This window comes from Bos mutus, chromosome 3, assembly GCF_027580195.1.
Source record: "Bos mutus isolate GX-2022 chromosome 3, NWIPB_WYAK_1.1, whole genome shotgun sequence".
Lineage (NCBI taxonomy): Eukaryota > Metazoa > Chordata > Mammalia > Artiodactyla > Bovidae > Bos > Bos mutus.
In genome coordinates, this window is record NC_091619.1 from 19,445,957 (window position 1) to 19,463,687 (window position 17,731).

Here is a 17,731-nt window from a genome sequence, read left to right on the forward strand (position 1 = left end):
TCTTGGGTGAGTTACTTACCTCTCTGTTGCTTCAGTTTCCTCATCTGTAGAATTTGGTTTTGGTACCTACCAAAAGGGCTGTTATGAAGATGAAATAAATGAATACATGTACACTGCTTACAATGGAAACAGTCTAACATAGTGGCCTAGAAAATGTAGCCTAAACTTACTGCCAACCTCAGAGGTTGTTAAAGAGTATTAGATGTCTGTGTGTTCAAGGGGTACAGGTGTAGAGGATGATTATGTTGATTGGTTAGGCTTGGCCCAGACCAAAGAGGCTGTAGTGCTGAGGAAAAGCTTTATCCAACAGTCAACAGTGGTTAGCATGCCCATGTGGGGCCTAGGATGCTGATGTGGTTTTAAGCAGATCTCTTTGGAAACAGGATGGAGAAGATCCTGGGAATATAAATGGAGGATAGGAAAGAGGAAAAAAAATAGCAAGCTCACCACTCTGTAGTTAGGAAAAGTTTTTTCCATTTAATACTAGACTTTCAAGGATTGAGATGCAAGCTTTTTATGCAATTACATCCAATGTTAAAATTGGTAATACATAATTTACAAAGATTAACATCAAAACAATCATCTATTTAGATATGCTTTTGTAAAAAGGAAATATATTAGCAGCATTTATATTTTCCGCAATCACACAGCCTACAGACATGCAGACTAACTCTGTATCTATTTGCAGTGATGTAGTGCTTTGCCCCGCATTTCAAACACCAAAACCCGCCTGGCAGCTAGGGGGTTCTTTTGTTATTATAAAATAACCGAAAAATAAAAAAAGGCATTAATTTCTACACCAGTAAGAAAAAACAAGTTTTTGCACTTACCTAACATTTGATTGTCTAAAAAACATTTCAGTTTTTAGTCTTTCAACAAAAGAAAGATAAAACGACAGAGCGTAGTGTCTTTTGCTTCTGTTCTCTCATTTTACAAAGTTTTTTTTTTCCTTTTTTCTTTTTTTGAGACTTTTTTAAAATTTTAGTGTTTAACACTATTAAAGGAAATATTGAATTTTAATCTCTTTCTTGTCATTTTCCTGCTTTGACTAAAAGGAGACCCCCCAAAGTGCCCCTGTTCCCACCTCCCTCCCACCCGGCTCCCTGCAATGAAAACCAAAAGAAACCACTCAATCGGGCTTGGACATGCGATTTTCCCAGCTCCACACGTGAGTATCTTATACCCAGGTCTCTTAGTAATGTACAGTGCTTCTCTACAGTAAGAAAATACTCCAAACTATTTTCTTAATTCTCTTTTTTCTTTAATAAAATATTTATTCTGCTTTTTCTCTGTTCAAGGGGATCTTTGGCATCCCCTGTCTCTTTTACTTTTTTTTTTTCCCTCAAGATTGACACAGAAAGGAGAAAAAGAAAGATTCAATGGAATGGAAGGTGGTCAATGTTTCTACCTAAACAAGTCAGAGCGTCGTCATCCTAAGAGGAAATGTACAATTAGGACAGCATTGGTCCAATATTAGAAAAAAGTAATGGGGAAATGTTTAACTATTGTATTGCTTACTAATCACGCAGCAGATATATATATATATATACATACATATATATATACAACACACAACTTGGCACATTTAAAAACCATCTTTTCTCTTATAAGAACATCTAAAACATATATGCATATGTATGTCTGAGAAGACAACAAAGCAAAGCTTTTTAAATTTTATTTTTAAAGAGACAATTTATCTGGTAACTCCTGGTCAAGTGAATGGGAAGGAAGGTGACACCCTGGATATCCCTCCTGAAGATGAAGTCATCAGAAAGGTGAAGGAAGATGGGACTAGGGGCAGGGAGAACACACTGTCTCTTTAAGAGATGGACATTGAAAACTGTACAAGTAAAACAAGAAGTAGTGTTTTCAATTGATAATCTACACTCACAACAAATACTCTGATAGGTGAATACTGCTCAACAGTTTATGTAGTGACTTTTGTTGGGGGGGTGGTTAGAGTTCATTTTTACGCAGGTTTTAAAATGATTTTTCTTTGAAATGAATCTCCATTCGCACAGCACAGCAGACACACAAGAACCACAGCGCATAAACAGCACATGTGCTGGCGGGGCCTGGCCTTCTCTTAGAAAAAATATGGTCGGCAGGTTATGAAGGTGAAAACAAAAATAATTACAATAAGGACTGTGCCCTTCTGACCCCATGGGGGCCTTCCCTATTCCATGATTCCATTTGGGATAGCAGAGGTAGGGAGAGGGGCAGCCGTTACAAGTGCTTTGAGTTGTCAACTCACATTTTACTTTGACCTGGTTGGGGAAAAGAGGCGAGAGAAACTTTTCCTAGTCAGGGATCTGGAACAAGGCCCAGTTACTGTTTGTGTTTTAGGTCTCTAGGGGTAGCTCTTGGAGCCTATAGAGAACAGACAGGGTAGGGGTGGGGATCCTGTCCCTGTCCCTTTGGAGTCTGAGTTATACCTGGGTATAGGAAGCAGCTTCTTAGCAGTGCCTGCAAGATCAGAGGATGACACAGAGAAACCCAAGCTGAGGGGAGGGGCAAGTGCTATAAAGTACCAAAAGATTCTGGTCATCCCCAATGTGCTCTGCCCTCCACCCTACATTATTAACCCTCAGGGTGAAGCAATGGAGAGGAAAACAAGTTAAGCTGAACTGTCTAGACAGATCCCCTTCCTCTTCCTCTCCACTAGCTCCAAGGTTTACTAAGTACCTAATGTCGACGACGTGGCCCCATTCCCCTTGCTGGACGGACCCTTCCCACCCCTGTCTGCACTCAGAGAACAGGAGGCAGGACTGTAGGCTCCACTGGATCCCAGATGCTTGATGTTCGCATTCTTTGAGGTTCACTTCCGAAAGCTGTTTTCTGGGATAAACAAAGTACGCCTTCGAAGTTTTCTGCCTGATCCTTCTTCCAGCAAGTAGGTCACATCGATGGCTGAAAACAGAACCAAGGAGGCTCATCAAACTCTACCCTCCCACTCCTTATTACAGATTTGAGCTCTCAGGAAATCACAGGAGTTCAATGGGTCCTTTGCCAACCCACCAGCAATTTAGGTCTTCCTCCAGGCCAAACGGAGAAGGCAATGGCAACCCACTCCAGTACTCTTGCCTGGAAAATCCCATGGACAGAGGAGCCTGGTAGGCTGCAGTCCATGGGGTCTCGAAGAGTCGGCACGACGGAGCAGCTTCACTTTCACTTTTCACTTTCATGCATTGGAGAAGGAAATGCCAACCCACTCCAGTGTTCTTGCCTGGAGAATCCCAGGGACGGGGGAGCCTGGTGGGCTGCCATCTATGGAGTCGCACAGAGTCGGACACGACTGAAGCGACTTAGCAGCAGCAGCAGCCGGGCCAAACTGAAATAAGCTGCCCTCCAGTGAGGAGATCCTCTCACCTCCCAGTTTCATTCCCAAGAGGAATTTAAGAACAGGCCCATGAAAAACCTGTGCCACTTAAAGAATATTTTCCATTCTAGGCAAATAATCAGAAGTTGCTCTTTTTCATTCCCTCTCTGCTAATATTGCATTTATCTTAGGAGCCTGATTTTACTTACCATTTTTCCCAGGGATTTTTTCAAGGAGATTGAGCAAGATCTGGTTGAGTCGTTCCCGTTGATTATGCCGTCGCTCCTCAGGGGTACAGGCTACTTGGGGTTCTTGACTACTTTCCTCTGTTTTTTTTTCACTCTCACTGTTTTCAGCAGTGGCTCCCTCCCGTTCTGGCTCCTCCAGGCTGGGCATCTCATTGGCTGCTTGCTCCTGACTGGCTAGAACCTCTTCAATCAAGGGCAGAGCATCATCCTCCTGGCCCAGGTCTTTCAGGGGTGGCTTTGAGCGCTCAGACTTCCAGGATGATCTGCCGGAAGGATATATGAATTTAGAGAGGAAGGCTAAGCAGGGCACTTGGGGATGGAAGGGGGATGAAAGGAAAAGATCTCTGGATCCTGTAGGCTAGCTGTTAGAGCCTTGGCTCAAGATGTAAGAAACTTGGCTATGGTCTTCATTTTATTATTTTTTTAATGTTTATTTTCATTTATTTATTTGGCTGCACGGGGTCTTAGTTGTGGCACACAGGATCTTCACTGTGGCATGTGGGATCTAGTTCCCTGACAAGGGATTGAATCTGGGCTACATGTATTGTGAGCTCAGAGTCTTAGCCACTGGGCCAGCAGAGAAGTCCCTATGGTCTTCATTTTATTATTTTTTGAAAAAATTACCACTCTTCTCTGAAATTTAATTTCTATTTATAAAATACAATTTTTCTTCTTTCTTTCAGGAACCCATAGGATAGGCCGGAGCTGGTAAAACGCTGACTAGTTCTGAATGCTTCACGAGTACACAGAAGTGCGGCACAACCTTGTGCCACCAGCAGTCCAACTACAATGAGCAATCCCATAGTTTTTACTTTCCTTAAATTTCTTCTTTCATCTATTGTTTGGTATTTTTTTTTAAGAAATATATTTGATTTCCTAAAAGAAAAAAGCTACTGATATAGGTAAAGTAACTGTTACACTACCATTCAATAGAAAAGGAAACTGAAAAGTGCCTTCAGTACTTTCTGTAACAATACCCATCTCGGGACTTCCCTGGTGATCCAGTGGTTAAGACTGCGCTTCCAACTGCAGGGGGCATAGGTTCGATCCCTGGTTGGGGAACTAAGATCCCACATGCCACAGGGTGTGGTCCTCCCTCCACCAGAATACCCGTCTTGTGTACAAAACAAGCACAAATAAAAACTGTGAGTCCAAACTGCTCAGCTAAAACCATGCACTTCTAGCTACTTCTGTTCCTTGAAGACCTAAGAATTGATATACCTTGAGGTATTAGGGAAAGCTTTCAGAAACCTAAAAGAGAGATTTTTCCAAATATGTCGAGTTCTGTTCCAAATCATTTTCTTTCTCTGACCTTACAAATTTCCCTCCCTGCCCCAAATACAGCTCCATAAAGAGTCCACAACTACTGAAGTGCAGTTCTTCCATATTATTCTTGGCACTATATTGGGCTACTCTGTCAGAGACTTTTCAATCCTAGGGGTAGGGATAATGGGTAAGTGGCTATTCTCTTGCTCCATTCAAGCTACTGGTTAATCACATCCCCCCAGTGGGACTCACCGCCCTCCGTTCCTCTTGTAGTTGTCTGGGACATAATGAGGCTGCAGAGAAGACATTGAAGTGGTAAGTTGGTAAGTGTATTGCAAATGCTGGCAAAGCTGAATCAGATGATCTGGGGCTAACTCAGGATAAAGGAGGTGGGGAGGCAAGGAAGTAAAGAAAAAAAGGCGCTACTGGGCTAAAACCTTTACAAGTTGGAGGACTGTGTTTTAAGGTCAGAAGTTCAGTCCTTCTAGTAATCTGTAGGCCACAACGGGTTTTTTTTTTTTTTTTTTTTTAGCATTTTATAAGCCTAGAATGACAGTAGAAGGGAAAGGGTCACAATTCCTTTTGTCCCATCCTAACTTTTGAGAAGTTAAGGTTGGAATTTCAAAGCTGACAGTGAGTAAGCAAGACCAAAGAATGAGAGGCAGGGCCTGGTCGTGGGCAGAGAGAATATAAAAGAAATATGATTCACAGAAATCCTAAAATAATACTAGGAAAAATAGGGACATAAAGGTTTGCGTTCTGGTTAGACTATTTCTAAGCATTCTGGGATGACAACTCTGAATTCTGACAGGCCCACTGAAAAAAAGACTCATGGATGAGGAGTTTAGTCCAGGGTTTCATTGTAGCAAACAGATGGATAACCAGAACCTTTATGAAATGATAACAAATGGCACAATATAACTGGAGGAATATATTCACAACAATTTGAAAAAAACAAAACAAACACACAGGAAAAAGGTTGAAAATGAAAACAGCAGTTAGTTTCTGTGTAGTAGGATAATAACAATTTTTTCTTCTTAATAGTGATAATGTCTTATATTTAAATCCAAGGATAAAAAGCACTAAATTATTTTCACCAAAGGTTTCTCAATGTTATTTTCTTTTTGTTTCTCAAAATTATGGGTGTGAGAAACCAAAAAACTACAAAATGGGGCTCAAGGACAAAGATGGTAAAGAGGTGTAAGAGAGAAAAAAAGAGGAAAACCTATTTAAAATATAATAACAATTCCCTGAGGCATAGCACACACCAGGAAATACAGAATGAATGTATTTTTGCTTTTCAAACATCCACAGAGAGGGTGTTTTCCAGTTTGGGATGGAAACAGGGTGAAGAAGCAGAGAGCCACTTGAAAATTCTCTCTGTGAATTCCATGCATGAACTAGATTGTCCTGACAGTGAAGAGAGGAAGGAGACTTACTGAGAAATCTCTTTTTGGAGTGAGCTTCTTGGGGAAGTGATCAAAGGCATAGGGTTTGGTGCAGACAGGATAGCGGTTCCGGTGGATCTTGTAAAACAGGTGTGCTGACTTGTCTAGCCGATAATCACAGATGTACACATCTTGCTCCTTCACTCCTTTGGGTCTCCCTATGAGGCCAAACACTGTTAAAGAACACTCCCCCTATTTTCCCTTCCCTCACCCTGAGCTGCCCATCATGTATCAGTGGGAGAGAAGCGAGACTTCCTAACAGGGAAACATGGTAGCTGTTTTGAGAGGGGGAACAAGTAAGGATTTGGTGATTGCAGAAGAAAGGAGACGCTAGTGTCAAAGAAAGGGGAAAGGGAATCAAAGGTGAAAGGGTATTCTACAGGATGGAAAGAAACCGGAAACACAGACTGAGTGCTGCAGGGATTTTTGAGAGAACATTTCAGGGGAAAAACAGAGCACATCATGGGGAAGTTATAAGAAAAGAATGACACTTCAAATGAGGGAACCACATTTGGTAATGAACACTTTATATAAAGTAGGGGACGGAGGAGTCATCAGTAGCATGGAGCTTTAAGCACTTAGCTTTTGCAAGGAATTCTTCTGGACTATTTTGCTGCGATGCTAACAGAAAGACCTAGGAAACTAAAGTCTGCTTCTAATGATAACTAACTTATAGTGAGTTTTACTGTGAGCCATAAACTGGGCTTAGTGATTTTGTAGATTATTTCATTTAATCCTTACAAAACTCTCTAAAATAGATACTAATCCCTATTTTCAGTAGGTTAAATAACTTGCCCAAGGGCACACAGGTAAAAACTGTTGGAACTGGAATCTGAAATTAGATTGATTCTACTGTTAGCCACAAACCTTATGAAACTGTTGTGCTTTTTTTGTTCATTTAATGTACCGAGTTGATGATGGCCGTAAGGATTTTGGCATTGGGGGAAAAGAGTATTAGGGTGGGTGCAAAAGTAACTGCAGTTTTTGCATTGTTGAACTTTGATACTAAAATACATTCTGAAGTGTGGTTATGTTATACATCATTTTAATTCACATTTCTTAGTTTATGTTTTTTTTTGCTAATGACATTACTTGCTGTTTATATTTATTTTACACTAGTGAAAGTGATGTTACACAAAAAAGGAAATTTAAGCGATTTTCTTATTCAAATTCAAAATGGGTTATAAAACAGTGGAGACAACTTGCAACATCAACAACACGTTTGGCCCAGGAATTGCTAGCAAATGTACAGTGCAGTGGTGGTTCAGAAGTTTGTAGAGATGAGAGCTCTGAAGATGAGGAGTGCGGCGGCCAGCCATTGGAAGCTGACAACAACCAAGTCAGGGGAATCATCGAAGCTGATCCTCTGAGAACTACATGAGAAGTCAAAGAACTCAACGTCAACCATTCTATGGTTGGGCATTTGAAGCAAATTGGAAAGGTGAAAAAGCTGGATAAGTGGGTGCCTCATAAGCTCACTGCAAATCAAAACAATTGCTGTTTTGGAGTGCTGTCTTCTCTTATTCTGTGCAACAACAAAACATTTCTCTATTAGATTATGATGTTGTGATGAAAAGTGGACTTAATATGACAACTGGAGACAACCAGCTAAGTGGCTGGATCAAGAAAAAGCTCCAAAGTACTTCCCAAAGCCAAACTTGCACCAAAATAAGGTCAAAGTCACTTGTCTGCTGGTCTGCTGCTGGTCTGATCCATGACAGCCTTCTGAATCCTGGTGAAACCATTACATCTGAGAAGTATGCTCAACAAATTGATAAGATGCACCCAAAACTGCAATGCCTAAACCTAGCATTGGTCAACAGAAAGGGCCCAATTCTCCACAGTGTCAGAGTGCACATTGCATAGCCAAGGCTTCAAAAGCTGAGCAAACTGGGCTATGGAGTTTTGCCTCATCTACCATATTCACCCGACCTCTTGCCAACCAACTACACTTCTTTGAGCATCTCAACAATTTTTTGCAGGGAAAATGCTTCCACAACCAGCAAGAGGCAGAAAATGCTTTCTAAGAGTTTGTTGAATCCCGAAGCATGGATTTTTACGCTATAGGAATAAACAAACTTACTTCTTGTTGGCAAAAATGTGTTGATTGTTAAGGTTCCTATTTTGTGAACCTAGTTATAATGATTTAAAAGTCAAAGTCCGAAACCACAATTATGTTTGCACCACCCTAATAACTTATCTTCCCACAAGTATTAATAGAGTGCTAAATACACACTATGAAAAAAATGAATTAAAATTGAAAGGAGAATTAACATTTATTGAGTACCAAGCACTAGGTAAAAGAAAGTATATAGCTCTCTGAAGCTTGAAAGCCAGCCTTGGACAATCTTTTATCAGAGAGCGACCATATGTGTGGAGTGGGCAGCAGTAGATGAATGAACGGCAGCCAGGAGGTTATTTTTCAGGTAGCGCAAATCACTCACCTTTACAGTACGTATAAAGATCCAGTACACAGCAGGTCCCCACTACAGCCTCCAAGGGAATGATCTCATAAAGTGGCACTCGAAAGAGTTCATTGTGATAAAACCGACGGGATGGAGAGTGGTGGGTTTCATGGGGACGAAAATAATGGTGACCAAAGGCAAACCGTTCCTCTCTTTAAAAAAAAAAGAGAAGGGAGAAGTTTAATTATCAAGATTGTAGTGACTATCCAGCACTGCTCTAGTAGGGTACAGCTTGAAGAAAAGAGATAGAACCTCAACACATACTTTTCATTTTTCCAAAGCTTCTCAATGCGGAATATGTCAAGTTTATCTCGATTAATGTGAGATAACAGTCGATAGGACTGACGGACAGGGTGGCCATCAGGGGTGCGCCGACTATCCCTCATCAGATATACACAGTCACCTAGGAAGGCACAGGAGATTAAAGACACAGAAGGCACAGAACACAGGAGAAGGTTAAAATGATTCCTGTATAAGTTACGCTAGGTATTCACTAGTGTCACCCAAGGTCTACATACAAAGAACTGAAAATCTAAAACAAAAAATACGTAACTACAACCAGCAGTCTAATGGTGATGAGAATCAATTTGAGACCATGAGAATGACAGGAGGGAGGTCTTCTACCTCTTGGAATGCTATATGTCTTTCCCAGTCCTAACACTAGCTTTGTAACACTCTGGTCTCTCCAATTTATTTTTAGCATAATGTTTTTCAGTTTGTAAAACACTACCTTAAATATTATTTGGTGAAGATAAATGTATTAAGCCTAAGTAACTTGAGGATATTAAAAAACCTATATTCTATTGCTATTAAAGGTATATGGAGACAAGGACTATTATGCAGACAGCAGATACTCCCTACTGTTCAGAAGGGTCAGCTTTGGCAAGTAGAGTCAGCTTCTGTGTATGCACCTTGACGAAGCAGCAGGTCATCTCGGAGCAAACAGATGAAGTAGACACAACCAGGTTGCGTGTAGTGGGGCCGAGGGATCATGGGTACCTCCTGGTAAGAGCAGAAAGCCAAGAGATAAGGGCTGTGACTACTATTTCCAGCCTCTCTATTCAGGAGAAAAAGAACTAAAACCTAGACTCTCCAAGCAATTAGGACTTACTGCTTAGTCATTTCAATACAGCACAGATATTAAAACAGGTGACTGTCATCAAGAGTTTTTAAACTTGAAAAAGTAAACAGAGAGGACAAACTTGACAGACGAAATGTCCCAAACTATACCCTATGGAGCACTAATTCTGTAGTTGCTCTGTGCCATCTAAAGGGCATCTGAAAATGTGTGAAGGGGGACTTTGTCACAATGACTGGAGGAACCTATACTAGGACTTAGTGCCCAGGGGCCAAGAAAGCCTAACATTCTGCAATGTGAACCTCACAACATTGAAGAGCGGTCCACTCAAAATGACAACAGCACCACTGTTAAGAAATATTGCCTAAATATCTCCTTTTATAGAAGATCACACATATAAATATGGCAGGGCTAAGAAAAAACCCATTTAATAACTGGGCAAGTTACCCAACCTACCAACTGTTAAAAAATGGGCTTAAGGACTTCCCTGGTGCTCCAGTGGTTAAGAATCCTCCTGCCAGAGGAGGGGACATGGGTTTGTTCCCTGCTCTGGGAAGATTCCACATGCTGTGGAACAACTAAGCCTGAGCTCTACAACTGTTTAGCCTGCACTCTAGAGCCAGAACGGTGCAGCTACTGAATCCTGCATGCCCTAGAGCCGGACAAGAGAAGCCAACAAGAGAAGCTACTGCAATGAGAAGTCTGCACACCTCAATGAAAGAGGAGCCCCTGCTTGCTGCAACTAGAGAAAGTCTGCATGTAGCAACAATGACCCAGCATGGCCCAAACAAAACAAAACATGGGGCTGAGACTAATTTTTTGCTGACTCTGAGTCCAGAGCTCTTTTCCTTAAACACTGCTTAAAATAAGTGATATTTAGAGTACACAAGTTCTAAACTTTGTAAGCTACTTCTTTTATGGATAGTAGATAGTGTTTATAAAAACCATGGTTTTTATACAGTATCATTTCTTCCATAGATTTCTAAGTATTCTTCCTTTTGTCCCACTCCTGAGAAAAGGAAGGGCAGAATTATTACCCTCAATGTAAAGCGTAAGAAATTGTAAGAAACAGGCCCAGAGAGGCTGAATAACTTATCAAAGGAAATCCAGTACATCAGGAGCAGGGTAGATAAAATACCATGTGCCACATCTCCTGCTTTTAGATTGGAGTATTATCAGAAGGCAACTTACTCTGTCCACAGGCCTCGGGTCACACTGCTCACAAAGGTAGTGCTCCACATCTGAGTTCACTCCCATACAGTCACAGTGCTGCCACACCTGCAGGAAAAAAAAGAAGTGTGTGTGTATGTAGGGAGTTAGACTCACTGAGAGAAGTCTTGGGGACTAAGAATAAAAAAAATCTGCGGGAGTTCCCTGGCAGTCCAGTGGTAAGGAGTCGGCACTTTCACTGCCATGGCCTGGGTTCAATCCTTGGTTGGGGAACTAAGATCTTGCAAGGTGAAGCAAAACAAAAAAACAAAGAAAAGCAACAGGACAGGGTAAAGTAAAACAGGAACTAGGGGTTAAGGAGGTAAGTAAGAAATTAGAGATAAATGGTAAAGTAGGAGAAAAGAATGAGGACGTATCTTAACCTAAGTATATAGACTGTTTATAATACATGGATCTGGGCAAACAAAATAAGGAGACAGATAAAGAACAGAAGGATGAACGAATACAGTACCAAGCTATTACTTACAAAGTAATATGCATCAATAATATGGCTACTATGGAAAGCTTTATAGTTACAAAATGTTTTTATTTAACCTTACCTAATTATATTCTAACAATCCTATGTGTTACTCATAGTTCCATTTTACATAAGGTAATGAGTTCAGATGTATCAAATGGAGATACTAGGGCTCAAATCCAGGCCTTGACTCCTTCATCAGGAGCTCTATATATTGAATTCCATCTACATTAATGCTATGTTGAGTGTAGTACCCCCTAGTGTTTTTCCGGTAAAGCACTGCCTTAAATATTATCATTCTTCTTGATCCAGATTACATGAGAAGTGTGCAGTGGAAAGCAGGTACAAAGAACAGGAGGTAGAAAAAATGGGAGGAAAAAATAAAAGAGAGAGATAAAAAAGGAGAAGGACAATATGGTGAACAGTAAGGGATAACAGAAACTGAGGCAAAGTTAAAGTTCATAAATAGCTTGTCAAGCGAAGTCAAAAGAGGCAGGGGCTGATGCTTTGAATATAGTCACCACACTCATCAGGACTAGGCCTCTGCTTCACCTCTTGACTCTCACCATGCACTTGTCACACTGGATCATGAGGCCTTCATCCTTGTAGAGGCCACAGATACAGCGGATAACATCATCGTCTTTCTCATGCCCATTCTCCTTCTCTGAGACTGAGGTCTCACTGCTGTCTGCCTCACTTGCTGTCTCTCCCACAATCTCATCAATTTGGGCTGATGCCTCATGCCGAGCATTGTAATAGGCCTTTCGTAGGCGGCAAACATCTCTTCCAACTGGGGATTTACGCCCGTAGTACTTCTGAAGAAAGCAGGAGAAAGATATTATGTTTGGCTTAAAAATATACCTGAAGAGGTGGCAGGATTTTCTTTATCTTCCCATTTGGTTAATACATTTTTAATACCATCAAATATAGGGGCCAGATAATTGAAAACAACTTAAATTTAACTAAAATGAATTAAAATTAGAATCTGCATGGTAATTTTCCCATTTGCTCTATCACTCTGACATTCAACTCCTGTCACAGACTTTACTGTCCACAAGGATAAAAAACACAGAGACCATGGAACATGATTAAGTACCACAAGAATAATGTGGAGAATCTCTCCGTTTACCTCTGTTTTATAGATACTAGGGACACAAAGCTATAAGTCTAAATATATTTGGAAGCTGGGTTCAGGAGAAAGCATGTAACAATTCAAGACTGCTCCAATTCTTCTCCCATCTGTCTGTTTTTCTCACATTTCTTGTCTTTAGTCTCAATTCCTCTGTCATCTTGTAGTCTCTTTTGACCTTCAAACATCTCTCCAAGGTATTTCAAAATCACTGAAAAATATCCTCTATGTATCATACAATATTCTACATCTTCTTTGTATCAATTCAAGCCCACCTCTCCCCAATGAGCTTCACCTATTCTACAATATATTAGTGTACTATATGCCGATTCATCCTTAAGATATGTATTTATTTGCCTATACATGTTTCTGTGTATTTCACATATAATTATTGAGTAGAGCCTACAGATACGACTTAAATGTAGAAAATGTCTACTACGTAAATGTAAAGGTTCAACACGAAACTAAGTTTCTACAAAAATTGTTTTGGGAGTATGATTTAACCTTTCATTCTAGTCGTATTATTATCTCCATTTATTATATCTCCAATATTTAGAAAACTATAACCCTATGGCAACCCACTGCAGTATTCTTGCCTAGGGAATCCTGTGGACGGAGGAGCCTGGTGGGCTACAGTTCATGGGGTTGCAAAGAGTCAGACAAGACTGAAGTGACTTAGCAGGCACATAGCAAGGCACTTCAAGTAAGCACAATTTACCCTAAGGGTACACAATAAAAACTGCTGCCTTTCTTAACCAGAAATATGAAGGATGCTAGGAGAAGAAGGTAAACATCTTAAACTTCTACAATAGACCTCTTCAGAACAAACTTCTTAAATCTGTCTGAAGTCAGTGAAAAATACCTCTGCATTCCGAAAGACCTTGAGCATGTCAGCATCAAAAGCCTCCACTGTCTTATAATAACCAATGAGGATCTGCTTCTCTATGGTGGAGAGATCTAGGGGATCAGAGATCTTCTCATAATAATCAGCATTCCTGTAACATAAAGCCAGGGTGTCAATCTGGTACACTTAGGACCTTTCTAAAACTCGGATGATTCCCACATATGTAAACTTACTTTTTCTTTGGGGGTAGGTTCAAAAGTGGTGCTGCTAGTGATTGTCGGGAAGAATCTGCAAAAAAATGCAAGGTTTAGTAGACAGACTGACTCTACAGGGAGACAAGTATTAACTCCTAACTGAAAAAGCAGAATCCCCAAAATTTAAAGTTAGGGGAAAAAAAAAAATATGTTTTTTTTTTGAGATCAGTGAAAAATGAAAAGACTTTTCAGAAATGTGGGTAATTAAAGGCAGAGATCAGAAGATACATTCAGGATTACCTGAAATATGAAAGATACAGTGTGTGTGTGTTTATGTATGTATACACTTGAAATGTAAAACAGCATTAGCTGGGTAATGAAAACTTCCTAAGAAAAATGAGATATGGGAACTTAACGTAGCAGCTAGTATGCTTAAGGCAAATTCCTACTCAACTACATTCAAAAAATGTTTTCCAGTTCTTACTATTTGCCCACAGTTAATAGTACTCTGTTGGTTTGGATTCAACTTGATTCCAGATAATGAATAATTCAGTACTGTAAATATTTTCTGGAATCCATTTTCTTGCAACAGTTGGTCTGTATTACAAAAATAAAATTCACGTTGTGGGGCTGCTTCTCACTTGCTCTCTTACTTTCTAATAACTCATTACACAGAGAGAAAAAGCCTACTGTTTCATGCCTAGAATATAATGACATACAGATACATCTACTTCAATTTCATATTAGATCAGATAGGGCTGGTTGAGAACACAGAGTGTGATCTTTAGGGAGTGTAAACGGAACAGGTGTCACAAAACTTTACATATTAGGATAGGTTGGTCTGGCCCTTCCTCTATGCTGAGGTTAACAAATGGCAAAAAACCACTAAAATATGAAGATAAATAGTAGAGAAAGAAAAGAGAAAGAAAATCAAATTCCTCAGAATTTAGGGAAAGGAAGGAAGCAAAAGTTGAAGGCGGATTTTAACAAGGACAACAACAAAAGACTCAGAGATAATAGAGAATAAATTAGTGATTACCAGTAGGGAGAACGAATGAGGGAGGGGTAATATAGGGGTAGCAGATTAAGAACGTACAAAATATTATGTACAAAGTAAGCAACAAGGATATATTGTACAACACAAGAATATAGCCAATATTCTATAACTATAAATGGATTATAACCTCTAAAAATTATGAATCTCTATACTGTGCATCTGTAACTTATATAATATTGTACATCAATTATACTTCAATTATAAAAAAAAAACAGAAAAAAATTTGAAGGCAAAAGCAGCAATTATTTGTTAAAATTTCTAATTTTAAATATCTACAAATTTCGTGGTTAGAAAAAGTCATGTGCATTACCAAACTACGGACCTAAATCAAAAAACTCTCCCCTTCTCCACCCTTACCCTTAACACAAATCCAAAAGATGTATTTTAGAAAAGGAAAAGTGGGGTAAATGTTTGCATGAAAATGCTTCAAAAGTAATTTACTTGTAACTTTATATCCTTTTCCTTAATGTAGAAAGGGCCTGTGAACCCTCTAAAATATATGCAAAATTAGGTATATAATATTTTTCTGGGGTAAGAGTCCACAACTTTATTCTCAAAGATATCTGTCAATCAACAGATAAGAACCACCGATGTCATACGTTTTTAATACTTTTTTCTTAAATTGCTAACTCACTGCCTCATTCAGGAAAATTATATTCAAGACAAAGACCTACTTCTATCCTACAGCTAAAATATGTGATTTTTAAATATAGTGCTTAACTATGATAACATTCCAATAAATACAAAAAATTAACCTAAACAGCTAAGGATTCAGAGACAACAATTCCTGAAGACTGTAATTAGTCCTATAATTCTATACTCTGACAAATGAAGAACTAAGTAAACCACCTAAAATCACAGTCCTAAATTGTTATGCGTTCCTGGTCTTGGATACCTCAGGTGAACAAAGTGATATAATTTTTTAAAAAAGCTGAGGAGAAAGAATTTGGGGTACCTTTATAAGAGATTATGCCATCACAGATCTCTTTGAAGATCTGGGCTAGGCGAGCTGCCCGAGCTACTTCAATGTTTTCCTCTGCTGCTGCTAACCGTCTTGTTCGAACAGATCGAGCAGTCTGCAGGGCAGAGAACTGGGTCATGAAGACATCTGGAAGGACAGAGTAAAAATTAGTTTCAGGAAAAGAGGAGCTCTATGTGGCTTTCTCTTCTGTAATGGATTCCTGCTATTTTCTCTATTTTTCTTGAAGTGACTAAGCAGATTAGTGGTTATGGAGTTTTTTCTTTCCTCCTTAAAAAAAATAAGAAAACACTGGGTTTACTAGAGAGACAAATCCTACAATTTAGAGGGACCTTACTAATGGCCAGCTGCAACAGAGTATAGTAGTTCCAAGTCTGGGTTTCAGATATTTGTGTCTGCTTTTGAATTCTGGCCTCACTACTGTCTGATTTGGGGAAAGATACTTAAACTCTGTGTCTTAGCTTCTCAACTATAAAATGCGAAGAGTGGTAGTACAGGCACTTCAGAGATACTGCAGATTTTGTTACAGAACACTACAATAATGTAAATACTGCAAAAAAGAGAGTCACACAGAGATTTTGGTTTCCCAATGCATGTGAAAAAAATCTTTACACTATACTGTAGTCTATTAAGTGTGCAATAGCATTATGCCTAAAAAACCAACTTATATACCTTAATTAAAAAATACTTTATTGCCAAAAAATGCTAAACATTATCTGAGTCTTCAGCAAGTTATATCTTTTTGCTAGTGGAGGGTCTTGACTTGATACTGATAGCTGCTGACTGAGCAGGGTGGTGGCTACTGAAGGATGGGTTGGGTGAGGCAATTTCCGAAGATAAGACAGCAGTGTAGTTTGCCACATCTTTGACTCTTTCTTTTATAAACGATTTCTCTGCAGTATGCAATACTCTTTTTTCTTCATGCAATGCTCTTTGTTATCATTTTATCCATAGAACTTACTTCAAAATTGGAGTCAACCTTTTCAAACACTGTTGCTGCCCCTGACTTAGTAACTAAGTTTATGTAATATTCTAAATCCTTTGGGCCATTTCAGCAAAATCTTCACAGCATCTTCACCAGGAGTAGATTCCATCTCAAAAAGTCACTTTCTTTTTTACCACAATATTGCAGCAGTTCAGTCACACCTTCAGGTCCCCCTTCTAATTCTAGTTCTCTTGCTGTTTCTACCACATCTGCAGTTTACTTCCTACAATGAAGTCTTGATCCCCTCAAAATCATCCATGAGGTTTGGACATGACTTCCAAACTCCTATTAATGTTGATATTTTGACCTCTTCCTGTGAACCATGAATATTCTTAATGGGCTCTACAATCTTTTCCAAGTTTTCAATTTTCTTTGCCCAGATACATCAGAAGTTCAGTATCTGTGCAGCTGTAGCCTTATGAAATGTTATTTCTTAGATGATAAAACTTGAATAGGGAAATTACTGCTCAATCCACAGGCTGCAGAGTGGATGTTGTACCAGTAGGCATGAAAACAGTATTAATCTCATTGCACACCTCCATCAGAGCTCTTGGGTGATTAGGTACATTGTCAATGAGCAGTGGTATTTTGAAAGGAAATAATTTTTCTTGAGTAGTAGGTCTCAACTGAGGGCTTAAAATATTCAGTAAACCACTTTGTAACAGATGTGCTATTATCTAGATTCTGTTGTGGCTCAGCTGGTAAAGAATCCACCTGCAATGTGGGAGACCTGGGTTTGATCCCTGGGTTGGGAAGATCCCCTGGAGAAGGGAAAGGCTACCCACTCCAATATTCTGGCCTAGAGAATTCCACAGACTACAGTCCGTGGGGTCACAAAGAGTCGGACACGACTAAGCAACTTTCACTTCATTTCTTTAAAAGAGCAAAGGCAGAGTAGATGGCATCTTTCAGTATTAGGGTATTTCATCTACACAGAAAATCTGTTGTTTAGTGTAGCCACCTTCGTTAATGATCTTAGCCATATCTTCTGGATAACTTTCTGTAGCTTCTACATCAGAATTGGATGCTTCA

The 17,731-nt window shown here is 39.5% G+C and overlaps 1 protein-coding gene across 7 annotated transcripts in view; it reads right to left on the reverse strand.

Moving 5' to 3' along the window:
• Nucleotides 1-452: 452 nt before the first annotated feature.
• ASH1L (ASH1 like histone lysine methyltransferase) overlaps nt 453-17,731 on the reverse strand; it is a 207,362-nt gene continuing 190,083 nt past the window's right edge. For all 7 annotated transcript variants that reach the window (XM_070367311.1, XM_070367314.1, XM_070367315.1 and 4 more), the window contains 12 exons: nt 15,691-15,843; nt 13,718-13,772; nt 13,503-13,635; nt 12,078-12,326; nt 11,016-11,102; nt 9,658-9,748; nt 9,011-9,149; nt 8,726-8,898; nt 6,273-6,439; nt 5,086-5,126; nt 3,529-3,830; nt 453-2,910 (listed from right to left, as the gene is read on the reverse strand). In XM_070367311.1, coding sequence (XP_070223412.1) covers nt 2,819-2,910; nt 3,529-3,830; nt 5,086-5,126; nt 6,273-6,439; nt 8,726-8,898; nt 9,011-9,149; nt 9,658-9,748; nt 11,016-11,102; nt 12,078-12,326; nt 13,503-13,635; nt 13,718-13,772; nt 15,691-15,843 — 1,682 coding nt within the window. In that variant the 3' untranslated portion in view covers nt 453-2,818. The remainder of the gene's footprint in view (nt 2,911-3,528; nt 3,831-5,085; nt 5,127-6,272; nt 6,440-8,725; nt 8,899-9,010; nt 9,150-9,657; nt 9,749-11,015; nt 11,103-12,077; nt 12,327-13,502; nt 13,636-13,717; nt 13,773-15,690; nt 15,844-17,731) is intronic.